General features: G+C 43.9%; 1 protein-coding gene across 1 annotated transcript in view; it reads right to left on the bottom strand.

The window, feature by feature from the left end:
• Positions 1-13454: 13454 nt before the first annotated feature.
• The window catches only part of COCH (cochlin), a 40197-nt gene continuing 37231 nt past the window's right edge, over positions 13455-16420 (bottom strand). Inside the window, exon 11 of the mRNA XM_050953904.1 lies at positions 13455-14311. Coding sequence (XP_050809861.1) covers positions 14136-14311 — 176 coding nt within the window. The 3' untranslated portion in view covers positions 13455-14135. The remainder of the gene's footprint in view (positions 14312-16420) is intronic.

Raw genomic sequence — 16420 nt, 5'->3', positions numbered from 1 at the left:
CTATGTTACTATTGGCTACATTATTTTGTGTTGCACAGTTTAAAGGTGACATTGTATTCTGAAGGTTACTGAATTAAGAAATGTCTAAATTTTAGTGAAATTACGTCTTTTTGTGCTGTTTAAACTGCATTGTTTTTGAAAACTGATAGTATTTGTTTGGATATAAACAATTTTTTAGTTACCAGCTGCAACACCACATATAAGAACATGTCTCCAAAGAGTGAAACTCATGCTGCATTTTTAATTGATAGTTTTTCTGTCTGAGAATAAGACATTTTTAGAGCATTTTTGGAATTGTAATCATCATGCTTTTCAGTTATTTCAAGAGATGAAATGATATGAACATGGGATTGGGGTCAAATAGATACCCAGGTTTTATTTCCAACTCTGTCAACTGACTCATGATGAATAAGCTAAATTTTTGTGCCACTGTTTCACTCTCTGTAGAATGAGGTCTACTCACCTTTATAAAGTTCTTTGGGATCCTCCAGTGAGGGAGGATGCACTGCAAGTGAGGAGTCTGCTTCTATTAAAAGCAGACTAAAGCTGGCATTGAGCCAATTAGCATGTTGACTCAGTTTGCTGAAAACATGTTAGCTGAATGGAAATTAAAAATGAATATTCCATTGTGGTCTGTAACTTTCTTTTTAATAATTATCCTTTGCCCAGATATAAATATGCTTTGAGGCCTTGGAAAATGTTCTTATAAGTGGTGATATCTGTAGTTGCATGTGATCCATCCAATTTAGCAATGAGGAGGTAGATCTCTGCATCTCAGGTAAAGCAAATTGGATGAAAAACAAAAGAAAACTGATGTGCCCATGGGAGGCATAAAACAGTAATCATTCTGAAATTAATTTTGTTTTTAGGAGCAATATGATGCAGTAAGTTATATTGTGTAGAAATTGGAGAACTTTTATCCATTACCATCAAGGTGTGCCTTTCAGTAACTTCTTGTTAGGACACTAAGTTTCTTTTTAAAAAAAAAAATTAGCTAATTTGCACTTTTTTGTTCATTTCAGTCTAAAGCGTTCAACTAATCAACAGACGAGTGCAATTTGAATTTTATTGGAAGTAATTTCATGATCACCTTTTCTGAAGCTGAGCGTTGTTTCTGGCAGCTTTTCCAGACTGCTGCATTTTAATGCTTAAATGAAATGTGATTGTTTATTAAACATTGCCATTCATAAACATTTACCTCATTTTCTTTAATTGTATTAAAATTGAAATGGTAAAAAACCTGTTTTTCTTAAGTTGAATCCTGTTGTTATGGTGTTTTTAGTGTCTTAATGTTATGTTGGACCAAGTGATGCATCTTGGCTCCATTTACTGAATACTGACCTTACCTCTAGTTAGACTGTTGTTTAATTCATTGCAGTGCCTAACATTAAAAATGCAGTCAGTTTATTTAAATTACAGAACAGTTTATGGCATTGTCGATGGAACAAGTTGTCTACTGCAGCACACAGTGTCACTAATTAAAAACAAAATCTAAAATAAATCTCTCCGGTTTGAAATGGGTGTACTGTAAGGACTGCCTTGCTGGCATTTCTGAAATCAGATGTCTTTCTGCTCTTGTTTCATCTATTGTCATTCTCTCAGCATATCTGTGTGTTACAGGATCACTCCCCACCTTGCTACTAATTATAGGAACTGTCTTAAGCAGATGAATGGTCCAAATTGCCCAGTATCATGTCTGAGAGGCCAATATCAAATGCTTTGAAATGTGTGTTTTAAAACCAAACAAACAAACAAAAAAAAAACAGGCACCTTCATTTGTGAAATCATAGGGGGAAATTTCTTCCTCATTTCAGCTAGTGAATCATATGCCCTGAGGTGTGGGGATTGACCACCTTTGTCATTTTATCCTCATTGGCGAACATGTAGTGTTCTTACAAAATACCTGTTTTTGGGTATTTTGAAGCTTATCTTTTTTAATATTTTTATTTATTTTCCTCAGTAATACTTTGTGGCACATGCAATTCCATAGGCTAATGATATGCTGTGTAGAAAGTACTCCTTTATTTACTGTAGATCTGATTACTTCAAAATTTATAGTGCTGTCTTGGCCTACCTATTTGTTTTAGGTACTTCTCTAACAGCAGTTGGTTCCTAAACTGAAGTCCTTGGAGAGCTGACTGGTCACATATTGTTGGTTGCCTTCCTTATTTTCAGCTGCTGCATCACATAAAAGGCAGCTAAAAATAAATACTTCCCATGTAAACAATCTATGTAGTTTACTAGGGATGTTAAGTGTTTCCAATTAGGAAGGGAGATTGTCCACTTGATAGTGAACTGGAGATTAAGTTCATTGGACAATCTTTCTCTAGTAATGTGTGATACATCCTATGAAAATATGAACTACTTTATCGTGTTATCTTACTCCTCTTTTCTTTTCACAATAAATATTCAATTTTTTACTCTCATCAAAGATCCCTATCTATCATAGCTGCATGTAGCAAATTGGATAGCAGAAACAGAGACAAGGAAGAGCTAACATAAGGTGATTACAATTAACACTGCCTTCAAGATGAGGATGAATGGAGGTATATTTTCCATATTCTGTATCCTCTACTATTGATGCACAGAGTGTACTTCTCTGAGATGAAACTATCTATTCTTCGGAAGTTACAACTAACTCAGAGCACACTGATGATGATGTATGTGAATAGTTCAGATTATTTTTTAAACATAATCAGGTTGGTATTTGCTTCACTAGCCACAGTGTGGCCCAAAGTAGTCATTTGGCCCAGTCTAAATAATTGTCATCAGCAACTGTTCATATTGCTGATTTTTAAATCAGTAATAGCTCTTTACCCTTTCATCCTTGTTTTCCAGGGTTCTGTAAAGGCCCTAAGGGGAACTTCACCCAAACCCCTTCAGATACAATTTGCACTCAGTTATTTTATTTCTGTTTTTGGTAAGGAGGTTAGGGAATTAGGTAACTATATAATAAGTTTGGCTAATATAAAAATATGGGAAACAGCATTATCTAGTCATGGCCAGGACAGGAGGCTATGCCTGACACTGACAGTTATTCTGTAATCTTGGAGAAGTCATTAAACCTCCCTGTCGGTGCTTAACCTTAACCTCAGCACTTTAGAATCTGCTGAAAGGTGGTAAGTTAAGTGTACGCTATTAATGTTCACTCTTACAGCAGCAGTAGTAGTGGTTTGCCACAATTATAATTTTTCCTTATTTTTCTATAACTTTTTAACTAGTTTCCTTTGTATTGATAAATAAAGGTCAATGATAAATAATTCCTGGAAGAGACACATTATATAGTTGCGTTATTGGTGATAACACTGGGTGACTCTGAAATGAAACAATGGCTAATGATATGTACTGAAGACCATTATAGTATGGGGTCAAGACTCTTTCATATGAACTTACTTTGCTGACGAGGAGCCCACACTATTTAAAGTGAATTGGAAGGATTGTTTGAGAAAATGGCCTGTTAACATTTTGGTGTTCTTTGGTTGCAAACTGGGTTAGTCATCAGAAAGATAATGAGAAAAACCAACTGACTCTGCCTTGCCATCTAGCTGGTAGAATTATTCCTTAGGAAGAAAGATTAGCTATTTGCCTCTGTTTGTTTGTTTTTGGGCCTTCAGAGTTACCTAAACAATGCCTAAATCTGCTTACTATCTCTGATAACTTCATGGTTGTGCAATAATAAACTCTACATTATTTTATTATGAACAATCCAGTATGTCTTCAATCTTGAAGTTTTTATGCCAGCAAAACTCACATTAGTTTCTGGGTTTGTTTTTGTTTGATTTCAGGATTGGATCTTTTATGAACGAGCGCACGTGCGTGCGCGCGCACACACACACACACACACCCCTCATCTTATCTGGGCAGAGGTGAAAGTAAGCCGGTACGGAGGACCGATTTAAAAAGTGCAGTAGCTACTGGCGAGAATGTGGAGCATTCTCTCCCTCTCAGACTCCACCTCCTGGCTCCAGCAAAATTGAGGGTCTGGGAGCCCAGCTCCAGGAATGTTCAGGGCCAGGTCTACCCCCTGGACCCACCTGCTGCTCTCCTGCACCTCCCCTGAGCGTGCACTGGCCCCCCCTTTGCTGCCCCCATGCACCTCCCTGGATCCAGGAGCAGAGTGTTTGTCTCTCCCCATTCCCTGCAGCTCCATGCTGCCTGCCTGTATTAACTGCTGCCACAGGGTCCTAGTGCCCCACTACACTGCCAGAGTAGGCTGCCCTTCCCCCTTGGACCCTTTCATTTCCCAGTGGGACCCTCCACCAGTACAGCCACCCCCCTGCCCACAGTCACTGCTCTTGCCCCACGCAGGGCAAGAGGCAGCCTCAGGGGCGGCAGCAGCAGGGATTAGGTGCACATGTGATGGCAGCTGCCCCCCCCCGCCCAGCATGGCACCCACCACAGGGGAGGCGAGGGGGATTCCTGGACCTGAGAGGGGCCTTAGGAGCACGTGCAGTGACAGTGGGTGGGGGGTGAGTGTGCTGCTGGGGGGGTGAAGGGGGTCCCTACCCCAGAGCTCACTGCTGCCAGCAGGGAGAGGGCTGGAGGGAGTCCTCTCTGGCTCCAGCCCCAGGGCAGCCTGCCTGCACCCCAAACTCATCCCCAGCCCTGACCCACCCCAGAGTCCACACCCCCAGCCAGAGCCCTTGTCATAAACAGATAGTTAAGGGTTAATAGAACAGTAGTACTTCATGTTTCTTTTGCCTGTAAAGGGTTAATAAGTTCAGTGAGGCTGGCTGTCACCTGACCAGAGGACCAATCGGGACAGGATACTTTCAAATCTTGAGGGAGGGAAGTTTTATGTGTGCTGTTAGTTTTTGGTGGTGGTTCTCTGGGTTCTGAGTGATCAGACGTGCAACCAGGTTTCTCTCCAATCTTCCTGATACAGGTTCTTATAAATTCAAAATAGTAAGTTCTAGGTGATAAGGCGAGTTAGGCTTATGTTTGTTTTCTTCATTTGCAAATGTGTATTTGGCTGGGAGGAGTTCAAATTTGTATTTTGCTGAAAGGATTTTAATTTGTACTTGTATACTTAGGCTGGGAGGGTATTCCCAATGTCTATAGCTGAAAGACCCTGTAACATATTCCATCTTAAATTTACAAAGAATTTTTACTGTTTGTTCTTTCTTTACTTAAAAGCTTTTCTTGTTTAAGAACCTGATCGTTATTTTATTCTGGTGAGACCCCAGGGGACTGGGTCTGGATTCACCAGGGAATTGGTGGAGAGAAAGGAGGGAAGGGGGAGAGAGAGGTTAATTTTCTCTCTGTGTTAGGATCACTCTCTCTCTCAGAGAGTCTGGGAGGGGGAGAGAGAAGGATGGGGGAAGGTGGATTTTCCTCTCTGTTTTAAGATTCAAGGAGTTTGAATCACAGTGATCTTCCAGGGTAACCCAGGGAAAGGGGAAGCCTGGGAGAGGCAATGGTGAGGGAAAGGGTTTACTTTCCTTGTGGTAAGATCCAGAAGGTCTGGGTCGTGGGGGTCCCTGGGCAAGGTTTTGTGGGGACCAGAGTGTACCAGGCACTGGAATTCCTGGTTGGTGGCAGCGCTACAAGTACTAAGTTGGTAATTGAGCTTAGAGGAATTCATGCTGGTACCCCATCTTTTGGATGCTAAGGTTCAGAGTGGGGGATTATACCATGATAGCCCTCATCCCACCTGCACTCCAACCCTCTGTCCTAGCCCTGAGCCTCTCCAACACCCCAAACCCCTCATCTTTGGCCCCAGCCAGAGCCCTCATCCCCCTGCACCCTAACCCTCTGCCTCAGCCCTGAGTCCCCTCCCACACCCCAAACCTCTCATCCACAGCCACATCCCAAATCCACCCACAGCCTTGCCCCACAGCTCTCACCCCTGCTCTCCCTCCCTCCACAGCCCCTCTTATCCCCAAACTCCCTCCCAGAACCTGCACCCCCTCCCTCCACACTCCCTCCCATCCCCAAACTTCCTCCCGGAGCCTGCACCCCAGTCCCCTGCCCCAGGCCAGAGCCTGCACCCTGGACCTCCTCCCCCACCCAAACTCCCTCCCAGAGTCTTGGGCAGGTGGTGGGGTGGAGTTTGCGGGGGCAGAGTTTGGGCAGGGGCAGGTTCTGGGCACTGCCAAAATTTCTACAAACTTGCCACCCCTGCCGGCAAGAGCTGGTGCGCCATACTGGGGTGGACCGGCTTCCTGAGGCAGCAATTTAAAGGGCTGAAGCCCACGGCCCTTTAAATTGCTGCCAGAGCCCTGCTGCCAGAGCCATGAGGTAGCGTCTGCGGGGCTCGAGTGGCGATTTAAAGGGCTCAGGGCTCCTGCCGCCACTACCGCCCTGGGCCCTTTAAATCACCGCTGGAACCCCACTGCCGCTACCCTAGGGCTCTGAGGACAATTTAAAGGGCCCAGGCTCTTTAAATAGCCCCCGGAGCCTGCTGGAACCCTGGGTTAGTGGCGGCAGGGATCTGGTGGCTATTGAAAGGGTTCGGGGCTCCTGCTGCCTCTACCACCCTGGGCCCTTTAAATAGCCACCGGAGCCCTTCCGCTGCTACCCCAGGGCTCCGGAGATGATTTAAAGGGCCCTAGAGGGTAGTGGCCGCGGGAGCTCTGGAGCTCCATCGGCAATTTAAAGGGCCCAGGGCTCTGCTGCAGTAGCAGCAGCTAGAGCCCCGGGCCCTTTAAATTGCCCCATTTAAATTGCCCCCGAACCCTAGGGCTCCCAGCCACCTCTGCAGCTGGGAGCTTGGGGTGATTTAAAGGGCTTGGGGCTCCCAGGTGCTGCTACCACAGCCCTAGCCCTGGGCCCTTTAAATCCCGATTTAAAGGGCCTGGGGATTTAAAGGCTCCGCCTCTTCTGGTGGAGGCCATGCCCCTCCTTCAAATTCCAGAGTACTGGCAAGTCCTTTAAGTTACTTTCACCCCTGGCAGAGGGGCAGTTTGGTTGGACTTGGAGTATGTCAACCCCCAGGCTCCTGAGAAAAGAGAGGAATGCCATTTCAGAGCCATATAACTCCTCCCACATTCAGAGTCCACAATCAGGTTGTGCCTGGGTGTAAAGAGAAAAGGTATCATCTGTGTCCCTTGACCACAGTGGGGAATTGATTGGCAATCATGACTTACCATGCACCATACACTCCTCCATCTTAGCATATGAGCAATGTGCCTCAGGTGGTATGTGACCAGGATTCATCACTGAATTTGGTTTGCTGGTTCTTTTTGCATGTAAGCTGGTCTGGGTTCAGAACTGCTATCTTGTTACTGTTGCTCTGCCCTCTCTATCCTACCATATAAGTATTTTTTTAAACTGTGCATTCAGTGGAAGCAGGTCCAAAAAGAAACTTTTTTCATCTGTGCCTTCCCCCCGCTCCCCCCCCCCCAAAATAAAATAAAGGAAACTGGCTACTCGCTTCAGGAGTTAAAACAGTTCAGTCTTGCCTTGTTTTTACTCATGTAAACAGGAATTTCCTTTGTCTAGATGGAGACACCGAAAAGAAATAAGTATATTTCCAGTTGAAGAGTGGTGTATGAGTGTGCCAATTTTGGAATGACAGCCTCATGAGTGCTACAATTTACAGAATAAAGCCACAAATAGAAGAGGTATCAAAAATGAAAGTTAGACTTGTATAAATTCTTGGAATGTAGCCATGCCCAAATTTATACTGGAAGTTTGAAAAGTTGGTCGTGTTCGGTTATTAAAACCAAACGCCCCATTTCTAAAATTTAACTTTAACTCAATGAATTTGCTTCTGAATTCTTAACAAAAATAATTCCTTTTTCTGAGAAGAGGTTCTATATTTAAAAAAATAAATAAAGAGGAGGGGGCAGAGGGTGTGCTCTTTTTCATACATAACAAAAAATGTTTAATACCTGTCTTACATGCAATACGCCTTTCCTTCTTATGCCTCTATAATGTTAAGTAAGTGCTCAGGAGGCAAGGTTGTTTGGAAAGAAAGTTCCAGCACTTTCATTTACTGCATTAACACTCAACTCAAATGGAGTCTATTCAGGCTTCTGGAAACATCTGGTTTACAGTAGACATGTTCAGAGATTTAAAACAGGCACTAATGTTGTCAGTGGTTCGTCGTATATGTATTCCAAAGTATTAGCTTGACTTATATTCTCCATGTTTACAACAAGGAGAAGATTAATACCCCTTACTCCCTTTTTCTTACTGTACTGGGGGTCTCTGCCACTGGGGTCCTCCTTATGGCTGCATCTGGGGAATAGCTCCATCTGGTCTAAAGCCCCTTTTGTCCCTTGTTTGTGCTGCAACCCTTCTGACACTTCAGGAGTTACAGGGCTTCCTCTGAGAATCAGGATGCTCCTTCTTCATGGGTTTGTACTCCAGCCAGATTACTTTATAATTCTTCGAGTGATTGCTCATTTCTATTCCAATTAGTTGTGTGCATGCCACGTGCACAACCTTCGGAAAGTTTTTCCCCTAAGACAGCCGTTGGGTCAGCTGTGGAGCCCCCTGGAGTGGCGCCTTTATGGCGCTCAATATATGACTCTGATGACCCAGCGCCGCCTCCGTTCCTTCTTACTGACTGTGACCATCGTTGGAACTGTATTGTCTTGCTTAGCGAGTTTTCCACATTTCCCTAGCTTGTTTTATAGTACTTATAATTTTTCTTTAATTTTCATTTTATTTTTGTTGTAGTTAGTAGCAGTTGGGCTGAGGGGTTTACCTTTTGTCCTAACTGCTTTTTCTTGGGAGGGCTTTCATACCCAAGTCCCAAGGATTCAAACCCTGCAAGTCCAGCTCCAAGCGCATGCCAACAGGCAACCCCCATGACTCTTGTCTGAAGTGTCTGGGGGAGGCTCACCAACCATATAGGTGCAGGATTTGCAAGAGGCTTCATCCTAGGACCAAAAAGGAGCATGACTTCCACCTTAGGCAGCTCCTTATGGAGGTGGCATTTAGACCTCAGTTTCCTTTGGCACTGCAGGACCTGGCACCAAGTTCAATCTGCAGCGCCCCAGAGGCGGTGGTGAAAGCGGCACTGTGGATGGACTCTGGTAGACACTCGTGGCACTGCCGCTCCCCGGCATCAAAACTGGTGGCATCGACCCAGCACTGCTCCCACTCTCCAGTGCAGAAGTGGCACCAGAAGCAAGGGAGGAGTGGCTCTCCATCCCAGAGACCCACCCCCCTGAAGCCAGCCAATGGTGCATGTCCCAGAGAGGAGCACCAAGGGCTAAAGCCTGTGAAAGTGGCACCGTAGACTTCGGCCCCACAAAGGAGACCATCAAGTCCAGTGTCATTGGACTCCCCAACCCACAGCATTGAGGAAGTAGAGCTGCCATCCACCCCAGACACCTTTGTGGCTGCAAGGGACCTCATCACCATGACAGCACTGAAGTCGCCTACATCTGCACCAAGCCTCCAGTACCACAGTGTATGGCACCGTCTTGAGGCAAACCAGCAATGGCCCAGCTATCGGCACTTCTCCCCATCATGGTGCTGGTCGTGATCACAGCACCAGTCATATTCGTGGCGCCAGTCCAATTTGCGCCAGCACTCCCAGTCATGATGCCAATCCACTTGCTAGTTGCCTTCGAGGAGCAGGTTCCAGACCCCAGCACCAGTCCTGGTGCCACTCACCCTCCCTGCGTAGCTACAGGTTGCGGCATCACTCCACAGCCTCACGGCACTGTTCGCCGGTTCAGCTCTGCTCGGCACCACGCTTGCCCTCATGGTCCTGATCCTGTTCCTTGGGCTCAGAGACTAGGTCTAGGTACTCGGAGCGGGACTGGCACTGGTCAGGCCGTGAACACCCTGAAGTGGGGGCAGGGCCATGGCCAGCGCAGTGGCGGGGACCAGCTCAGTGGCCATTCTGGACCCCGTGGGCCTATCACCAGGCCCAGGGTGCATAGTCTAAAGACTTCCGGTCAGCCGCCTCTGAATGAGAGTGCCAGAGGCCTCAGCTAGCTGTCCCACCCCTGGGGGTACTGAGGAGGCGCCGTGCCCCCTCGGAACCAAATCCAACCCCAGTTCCTGAGCCAGAGGTGAACAGGGGGGTCGGGAGGACCCTATTGCCTCCTTGGCCTCTTCGTCGTCCTCCCCAGACAAGGCCGTTTCAGGCACTTCCATATCCAGGCCACCTCCCATAGACACCAGGACCTTCTGCACAGGGTGGTGTGCAACACGGTCCTGCAGGCTGAGGAGGTGGTGGAGTCAGAGGAACTGGTGGTAGGTTGCCTTGCTCCTCATCAAAACTATTCTGGCCAATGCCAAGACTATCTGGCAGATTCGGGCCTCCATTCCCCCTACAGTCAAGGGTGTGGAGAGGAAGTACTTCATGCCCTCGAAGGGGTACGAATATCTCTTCATGCACCCACAGCCCAGCTCTCTGATGGTTGCAGCTGTGAACAAGAAAGAGAGGCTAGGGCAGCAGGTCCCACTGCTCAAATCCAAAGAGGCCAAGCAACAGGACTTATCTGGCCACAAGGTGTATTCCACGGGAGGGGGGCTCTAGCTCAGGATTGCCAACCAGCAGGCAATCCTGAGTCGATATAACTTCAACTCCTGGAACTAGATGCTCAAGTTCAAGGAGCTTGTGCCACCTGAGTCCAGGGAGGATTTGGGGCCTATAGTAGAGGAGGGCACGGCAGTGACACGGACCTCTTTACAGGCCTTACCTGATGCTGTGGACTCGGCGGCATGTACCTTGTCCTCAGGAATTGCCATAATGTACACCTCTGGGTTACAAGCCTTGGGCCTACTGTTTGAGGTTCAACAGACAATGCAGAACCTGCCCTTTGATAGGGTGGGCTTGTTTGGGGAACAGAGAGACTCGAGGCTGCATAGCCTAAAGGACTCGAGGGCAACCATGAAGTCCCTGGGAATATAAACCCCGGCAACCCAAAGGAAGCACTTCAAGCCCCAGCAGTCGCAACAGCGCTCCTACCCTCCTTGGCCGAAGCAGTACGTTTACAGGTGGAGGGGAAGGAACGGCAGAAGGAAGCCTTTCAACCCCCCGTCGGGACAAGGCCAGGACCCGACCAAACCTTCGTTGGGTTCCAAGTGGGCCTTTTGAAGGGACGCCCGAGAACGGCATACCACACTTAATCCCGGTTCCTCCTCCACACTTTTTGAATCATTTGTCCCACTTCTACTGTGCATGGTCCCAAATAACCTTGGACCGCTGGGTCCTCTGCACAGTCGAAGCAGGATAGTCTCTCCAGTTCTGCTCCTACCTGCCCTCCCACCCTCCTTCTCTGTCCCTCTTCTGGGACCCCTCTCACGAGAAACTCCTCATACAGGAGGTTGCAGGCACTCCTTGCCATGGGAGTGGTGGAGGAGGTTCCACAGGAGCTAAGGGATAAGACTCCAATTACCTGAAACAAACATATATCACATTTACAAATACAGCAATGAAATTTGACTATGACAGACATAAAACCACTGTTCAGACTGACAGACAATTGATCTGCTTGAGAATTACCAATAACAGCTCAAGAAAAGAGAGTTAATACCTTTACAGCAGATGCAGTCATATATTGTAGAAACAATTAAAGGTACCAGATAAATCTGAGATTTATTTGAAATACCTTTTGAATTCCGGAGACACTAGTTTATACAGGAGAAATTCAAGGGGTGAAAGCTTTATTACACAAGGACCAGATGGGGGTAAGGGAGTATTTGTACTGATACAAGCAGGCTCAGACCCAAAGTTGCCAAGTCCAACCAGCCCTTGCTGAAGCTAAAACCATCAAAACCTAGAGTGAGTTATGCTAGCAGTTGTGTCCTGAGAAACAAAACAAGATACAGACAGGACAGAATAAATTATAATACTAATTAAGTGACGTTTGAAAAGCATTGTAAATGCTTTAATCAATTACATATATTACTTCAATTCTTCTGACACTTAACTTAGAAGTAGCCAAAACAAAGAGAGAAAAAGAAAGCAAGCCAGCCAGCTGGTTATAAAGATCAGTAGCATGTATGGAAGTGTCTGCATTGTTAGCTAGTATTATAATTTCATTGTTTTAAAGATCCAAACTTGATGTGTTTGTGTTCAAAGGCTGTATCTGTGAAAAGCTCTGTGGTTGTCCTTTCAACAACAATAAACAGAAAAAAAAATTGTGCACTTGTGAATTCACTAACTGGTGAGTGTGTTTGTATTCAGTTGTATTTAGCATGGAACATTGTTATTTTGGTATTAGTAGACTCAACAGTCATGAACAGATGTATAACTAGTATCCTTTTATTTGGGCGGGGGGGGTTAATTCAATTCAATAATTAAAAACAATACTGATACTTGCATTCTTTGCTTTATTGATGTATTCAGAATGTATTACAGGGGTTCAACATAGAATGGCTTTTGCATTACTGAATATTAAAATAGCTAGCTGCAATCTCAGTCTAAAAGTTTATTTGCAGTATGTGTATTTTCAAATCAAAAGAGAGAGCTAAAATGTTTATAGTCTGCACAGTGTTGATATTTTACTTTGAATACCTGGATGATTCATACAGGAATACCTGAATACTGTATATCTATAAACATATACAAAATTAAGAATAATAATTAATAGAAAAATACAAGGCATCCTTGCCATTCATGTTTAATGTAATATATAGCCAGTCATAAGTTATTAAAAACATACACTACAAAAAAGCCTGATAAATATGACCCCTTCTGTAACATTAGTAACTGCTCAGCATTTTACAACCAACAGCACAAAATGAGAAAAATGAAAAACCCCAGACTGATAGCTGAACAGGAAAATGCTGTGGTTTGGTAACAAACGCTTACTACCTATAAAACAGGTTATCAAAAAGTATTTGGGTCAAAATGTCCACTTCAGATGCCTGATAAATGCCTTACAATGAATTATTATGTAATGTTAACCACATACATGTATGGGTGCAAATATGAACAAAATCAAATGGAAGAGAGATTTTTCAAAAGCTATTTTTCATATTTTAAAAACAATATGAGGGTTTAAATCTGTTTTAAGTGGCTTCATAAAGAAATGTTCCAAAAGTAATCAACTGCTGGCTATGGTATCATCTATCTCTTTCTTTTCTTTTCTTTTTACCTCCCCTCCACCTGGTTGAGTAACTCACTATAGACAAGTTCAGGTTGGTGATCTGAGCTCATTTTGGATGTCAGTCTGTATGCTCTCAATTCCAACTGAAGGTTCTAATCTAGTCTCTATGGCCTTGCCTGGAACTTTGTCTAGTCATTTACACTTGTAAAACGTCAATGTAAAACACTACTGAATAAGTATGGTAGCATTTTACTCCCACATGTAAATGACCACCCAGTGTGCAAGGCAGTGGAGAAAATCAGACCCACTGAATTTACTGAGAATTTTGCCATTGACTTTAATAGGAGGAGGAAGACAGTTAAGCTCAAGGCCCAGATGGTCAAAGCTATTTAGGCATCTATCTCCCACTGAAATTGATGGGAATTAGGAGTCTAAATATCTTTTGAGAACCTAGGCCTAAACACTTGATAAGATTGCTCTTTGGGAGCTGGTGAAAGTGACCAGGTATTCTTTTGAAACCAGATCTACCAGCCAAATTAGTGTCATTTGCTGTAGAAGGCTCTCATCCAATAGAACAAGACTCTTTTTTGCTTTAATCTGACACACATCCTCTTACAAACCATCCGTTGTAATAGTAGCTGTTGCACAAATGGAACAGTGAAAACACTTCTGTGAAAACTACGTGGTCCCAATCTTGTCTTTTCATCACAATAGTGAGAGCGCCTTCCGGAATCAATCAAGAACTTAAACTGTATATTTTGAATACAAGGTGTTTAGATATCTAAAAGTATATTAATTTTCATTTGTAAGGTGACATTCAGCAAAAGATAGCCCACAAACGGCAGAGCTGAGTTACCCTGTAGTTTCTCTATGTACATACAGCTGATATCTGGTACCTTAAGTGTAATGTATGCTTAACTTTCAATATAACTTGAGGGATGTTAATACACATTTAAAATAGCTTTTGGCAAAATCCTGCAGTCCCTAATCAAGCAAAACTTGCAATGATGTCACTGGAAGCTTTTATTTGAGTTGAGAAAGCAGAGTGCGATTCCTTGTATCTTATCCCAAGACTTTGACTGTGTATTAAAAGACTGGGATATTTGCACCGTAGAGAGACCTTCCCAGCTTTCTTGATTTAGTTTCAACAAAGTGACCACAGCCTTTCCCTTACTGTTTAGAGTTCAAGAAATCTCTACAAATGCCTCTAACAACATCAGGAACAATCTGCTCCAATCCTGTGAACTCTCTTGTGAAGAAATTATGCGACTCTCTTGGTTCAGAGGCCATGTCTTTCAGATCATCCAGTGGTGCCCAGGCAACACCAATAGAGAAGACTGTAATACCTATAGTGTTATAATAAAAAAAACCACATGTAAGCCCAAGAAGTTTGTAAATACAAGGAAAATAGCTCTCCAGATTTACATTTGCTGGATTAATTTGGACCAAAAAAAAAAAGGTGTTTTAATATATGCAGCTGGCCAAAGACAATGGGACTCTTACCACTAGACTTCTGCAGGAGCAACATTGGGTCTTAAATACTTGGAACCAGAGGAGGTTTTCTGCTTTCACTTAAACAAGTTTACATTAAGAAGCATGGGGCAACTTATAAAGCTAGCATTTTAGATATTTTATAATACTGCCTATGGCAGTAGTAGTGATGTCTTTAAACTTTGATAGGACAGATGGAATGGAAGTCTGATCTATTGCATACTAGACACCAAGTTAATAACTGAAAGATTTTCTGAACAATAGGACTGAATCATTATTGTGCTCGGTCAGTTCTCTCAAAAGACAGTAGTTCAGGGAGGCTCTTTAGAAAAACCACCTTCCCCCCCAGTAGATGATGATGGTAGAATTCAAGTTAATACCATACAGGCTATGCCTTAAGCTTGAGCTGATTTTTTTCCTTTCAGATTTTGAATTTGTAATTGTCATAAACAGATAGTTAAGAGTTAATGCCTCTTTTACTTGTAAAGGGTTAAAAAGTTTACCTAGCCTAGCTGACACCTGACCAGAGGAACCAATGGGGGAACAAGATGCTTCAAAAGGAAGGAGGGAAGTTTCCTTTGTTTAGAGTCAGTTTCAGTTTTGGCCGGAGTGGAAAAGATCAAGGAATCAGCCTCTTATCACAGGAGTGAGTATTAAGGAAGGAAATATATAGGTTTATGTTTATTTACTTTTTGTAACTTGTCTAGGGGGATAATCAAATTGGGTATTCTTGTGTGTATTAAGGTTTTTGCCCAGGGGAACATACTGTGTTTTGAATCTGTTGTCTGTGAGATCAGCTTGTATGCTCTCTCCCAGAGGTTTTTTTTCTTTTACCTTTTTTTCTTTAATAAAAACCTTTTTAAGAACCTGATTGATTTCTCCTTGTTTTTAGATCCAAGGGGCTTGGATCTGGACTCACCAGGGATTGGTGGCGGGAAAAAAAGAGGGGGGAGAATGAGTAATTCTTCCTTGTTTTAAGATCCAAGGGGTTTGGATCAGTGTTCACCAGGGAATTTGTGGAGGAGTCTCTCAAGGCTACCAAGGGAGGGGAAGGTTTTGAGGGGGAAGATAGTTTTCCAAATGACTCAAATATCTGGATGGTGGCAGCATACTGATCTAAGCTGGTAATTAAGCTTAGGGCTTCTCATGCAGTTCCCCACATCTGTACCCTAAAGTTCAGAGTAGGGGTGGAACCTATGACAGTAATAACCTGCTTTTACTTACATATGTAAATTTACAACATTTATACTGTACGTAATGAGATAGCTAAGGAGCAATGACTAGAAAAAGACTAACACATTGCATCTGTAGTTTTGGTGAGTAGAGTGCAAGAAATTTTCCAGTCTGAAAACAGGATATTTGGTTCATATACTGTAATGTCAACTGATTCAGATAATTTTCTTTAAAAGTGCCATATACAATTCTTTAAAATGAGTGGGGTTGTTTGGTGTTTAGAGCAGAGGACAGGGAATGGGGAAATCTAGTTTCTGTTTCTAGCTCTGTGACCTGTAGGAAAGCATTTAACCTCAGCTAGCATCTTTGTAAAATGGAGTTAATATGTTATGCTGAAAAGTGCTAGTAATGGCTGCCATTAGGGAGCTCTTGGATCCAAAGACAGCCAGTGGGTGTGCCATGCATTCTTTCAGGTTCTGCAGAAGGAGCAATCAAGCTCCTTCATATATTGAAAACAGCTGCAGACAGTGGAGATGATGGCCCAAAGTAATAGGTTGTGCGGTGGCCAGAGCTAATGCAGATAGCTTAACAGGAGTTTATCTGGTTACAAGCACAGTGGTAGGATATTGGTCATAGGCTGTGGGTGCTGGAAGCAGAAAGCCCAGAAAGGAGGTGAGTGTATGACCCAGAGAGGAAGTGGAGGGACAGAGTTTCTTGGGCACAGAACTTGCTGGAGTGGCAGAGTTGTGGATTTCTGAGTAAGGAAGTTGCCTGCTGCTGTTTGTTGCTAC

Source organism: Gopherus flavomarginatus, chromosome 5, assembly GCF_025201925.1.
Source record: "Gopherus flavomarginatus isolate rGopFla2 chromosome 5, rGopFla2.mat.asm, whole genome shotgun sequence".
Taxonomy (NCBI): Eukaryota; Metazoa; Chordata; order Testudines; family Testudinidae; genus Gopherus; species Gopherus flavomarginatus.
Note: the sequence above shows the minus strand (reverse complement) of the source record. Positions and strands in the feature narration are given on the sequence as shown.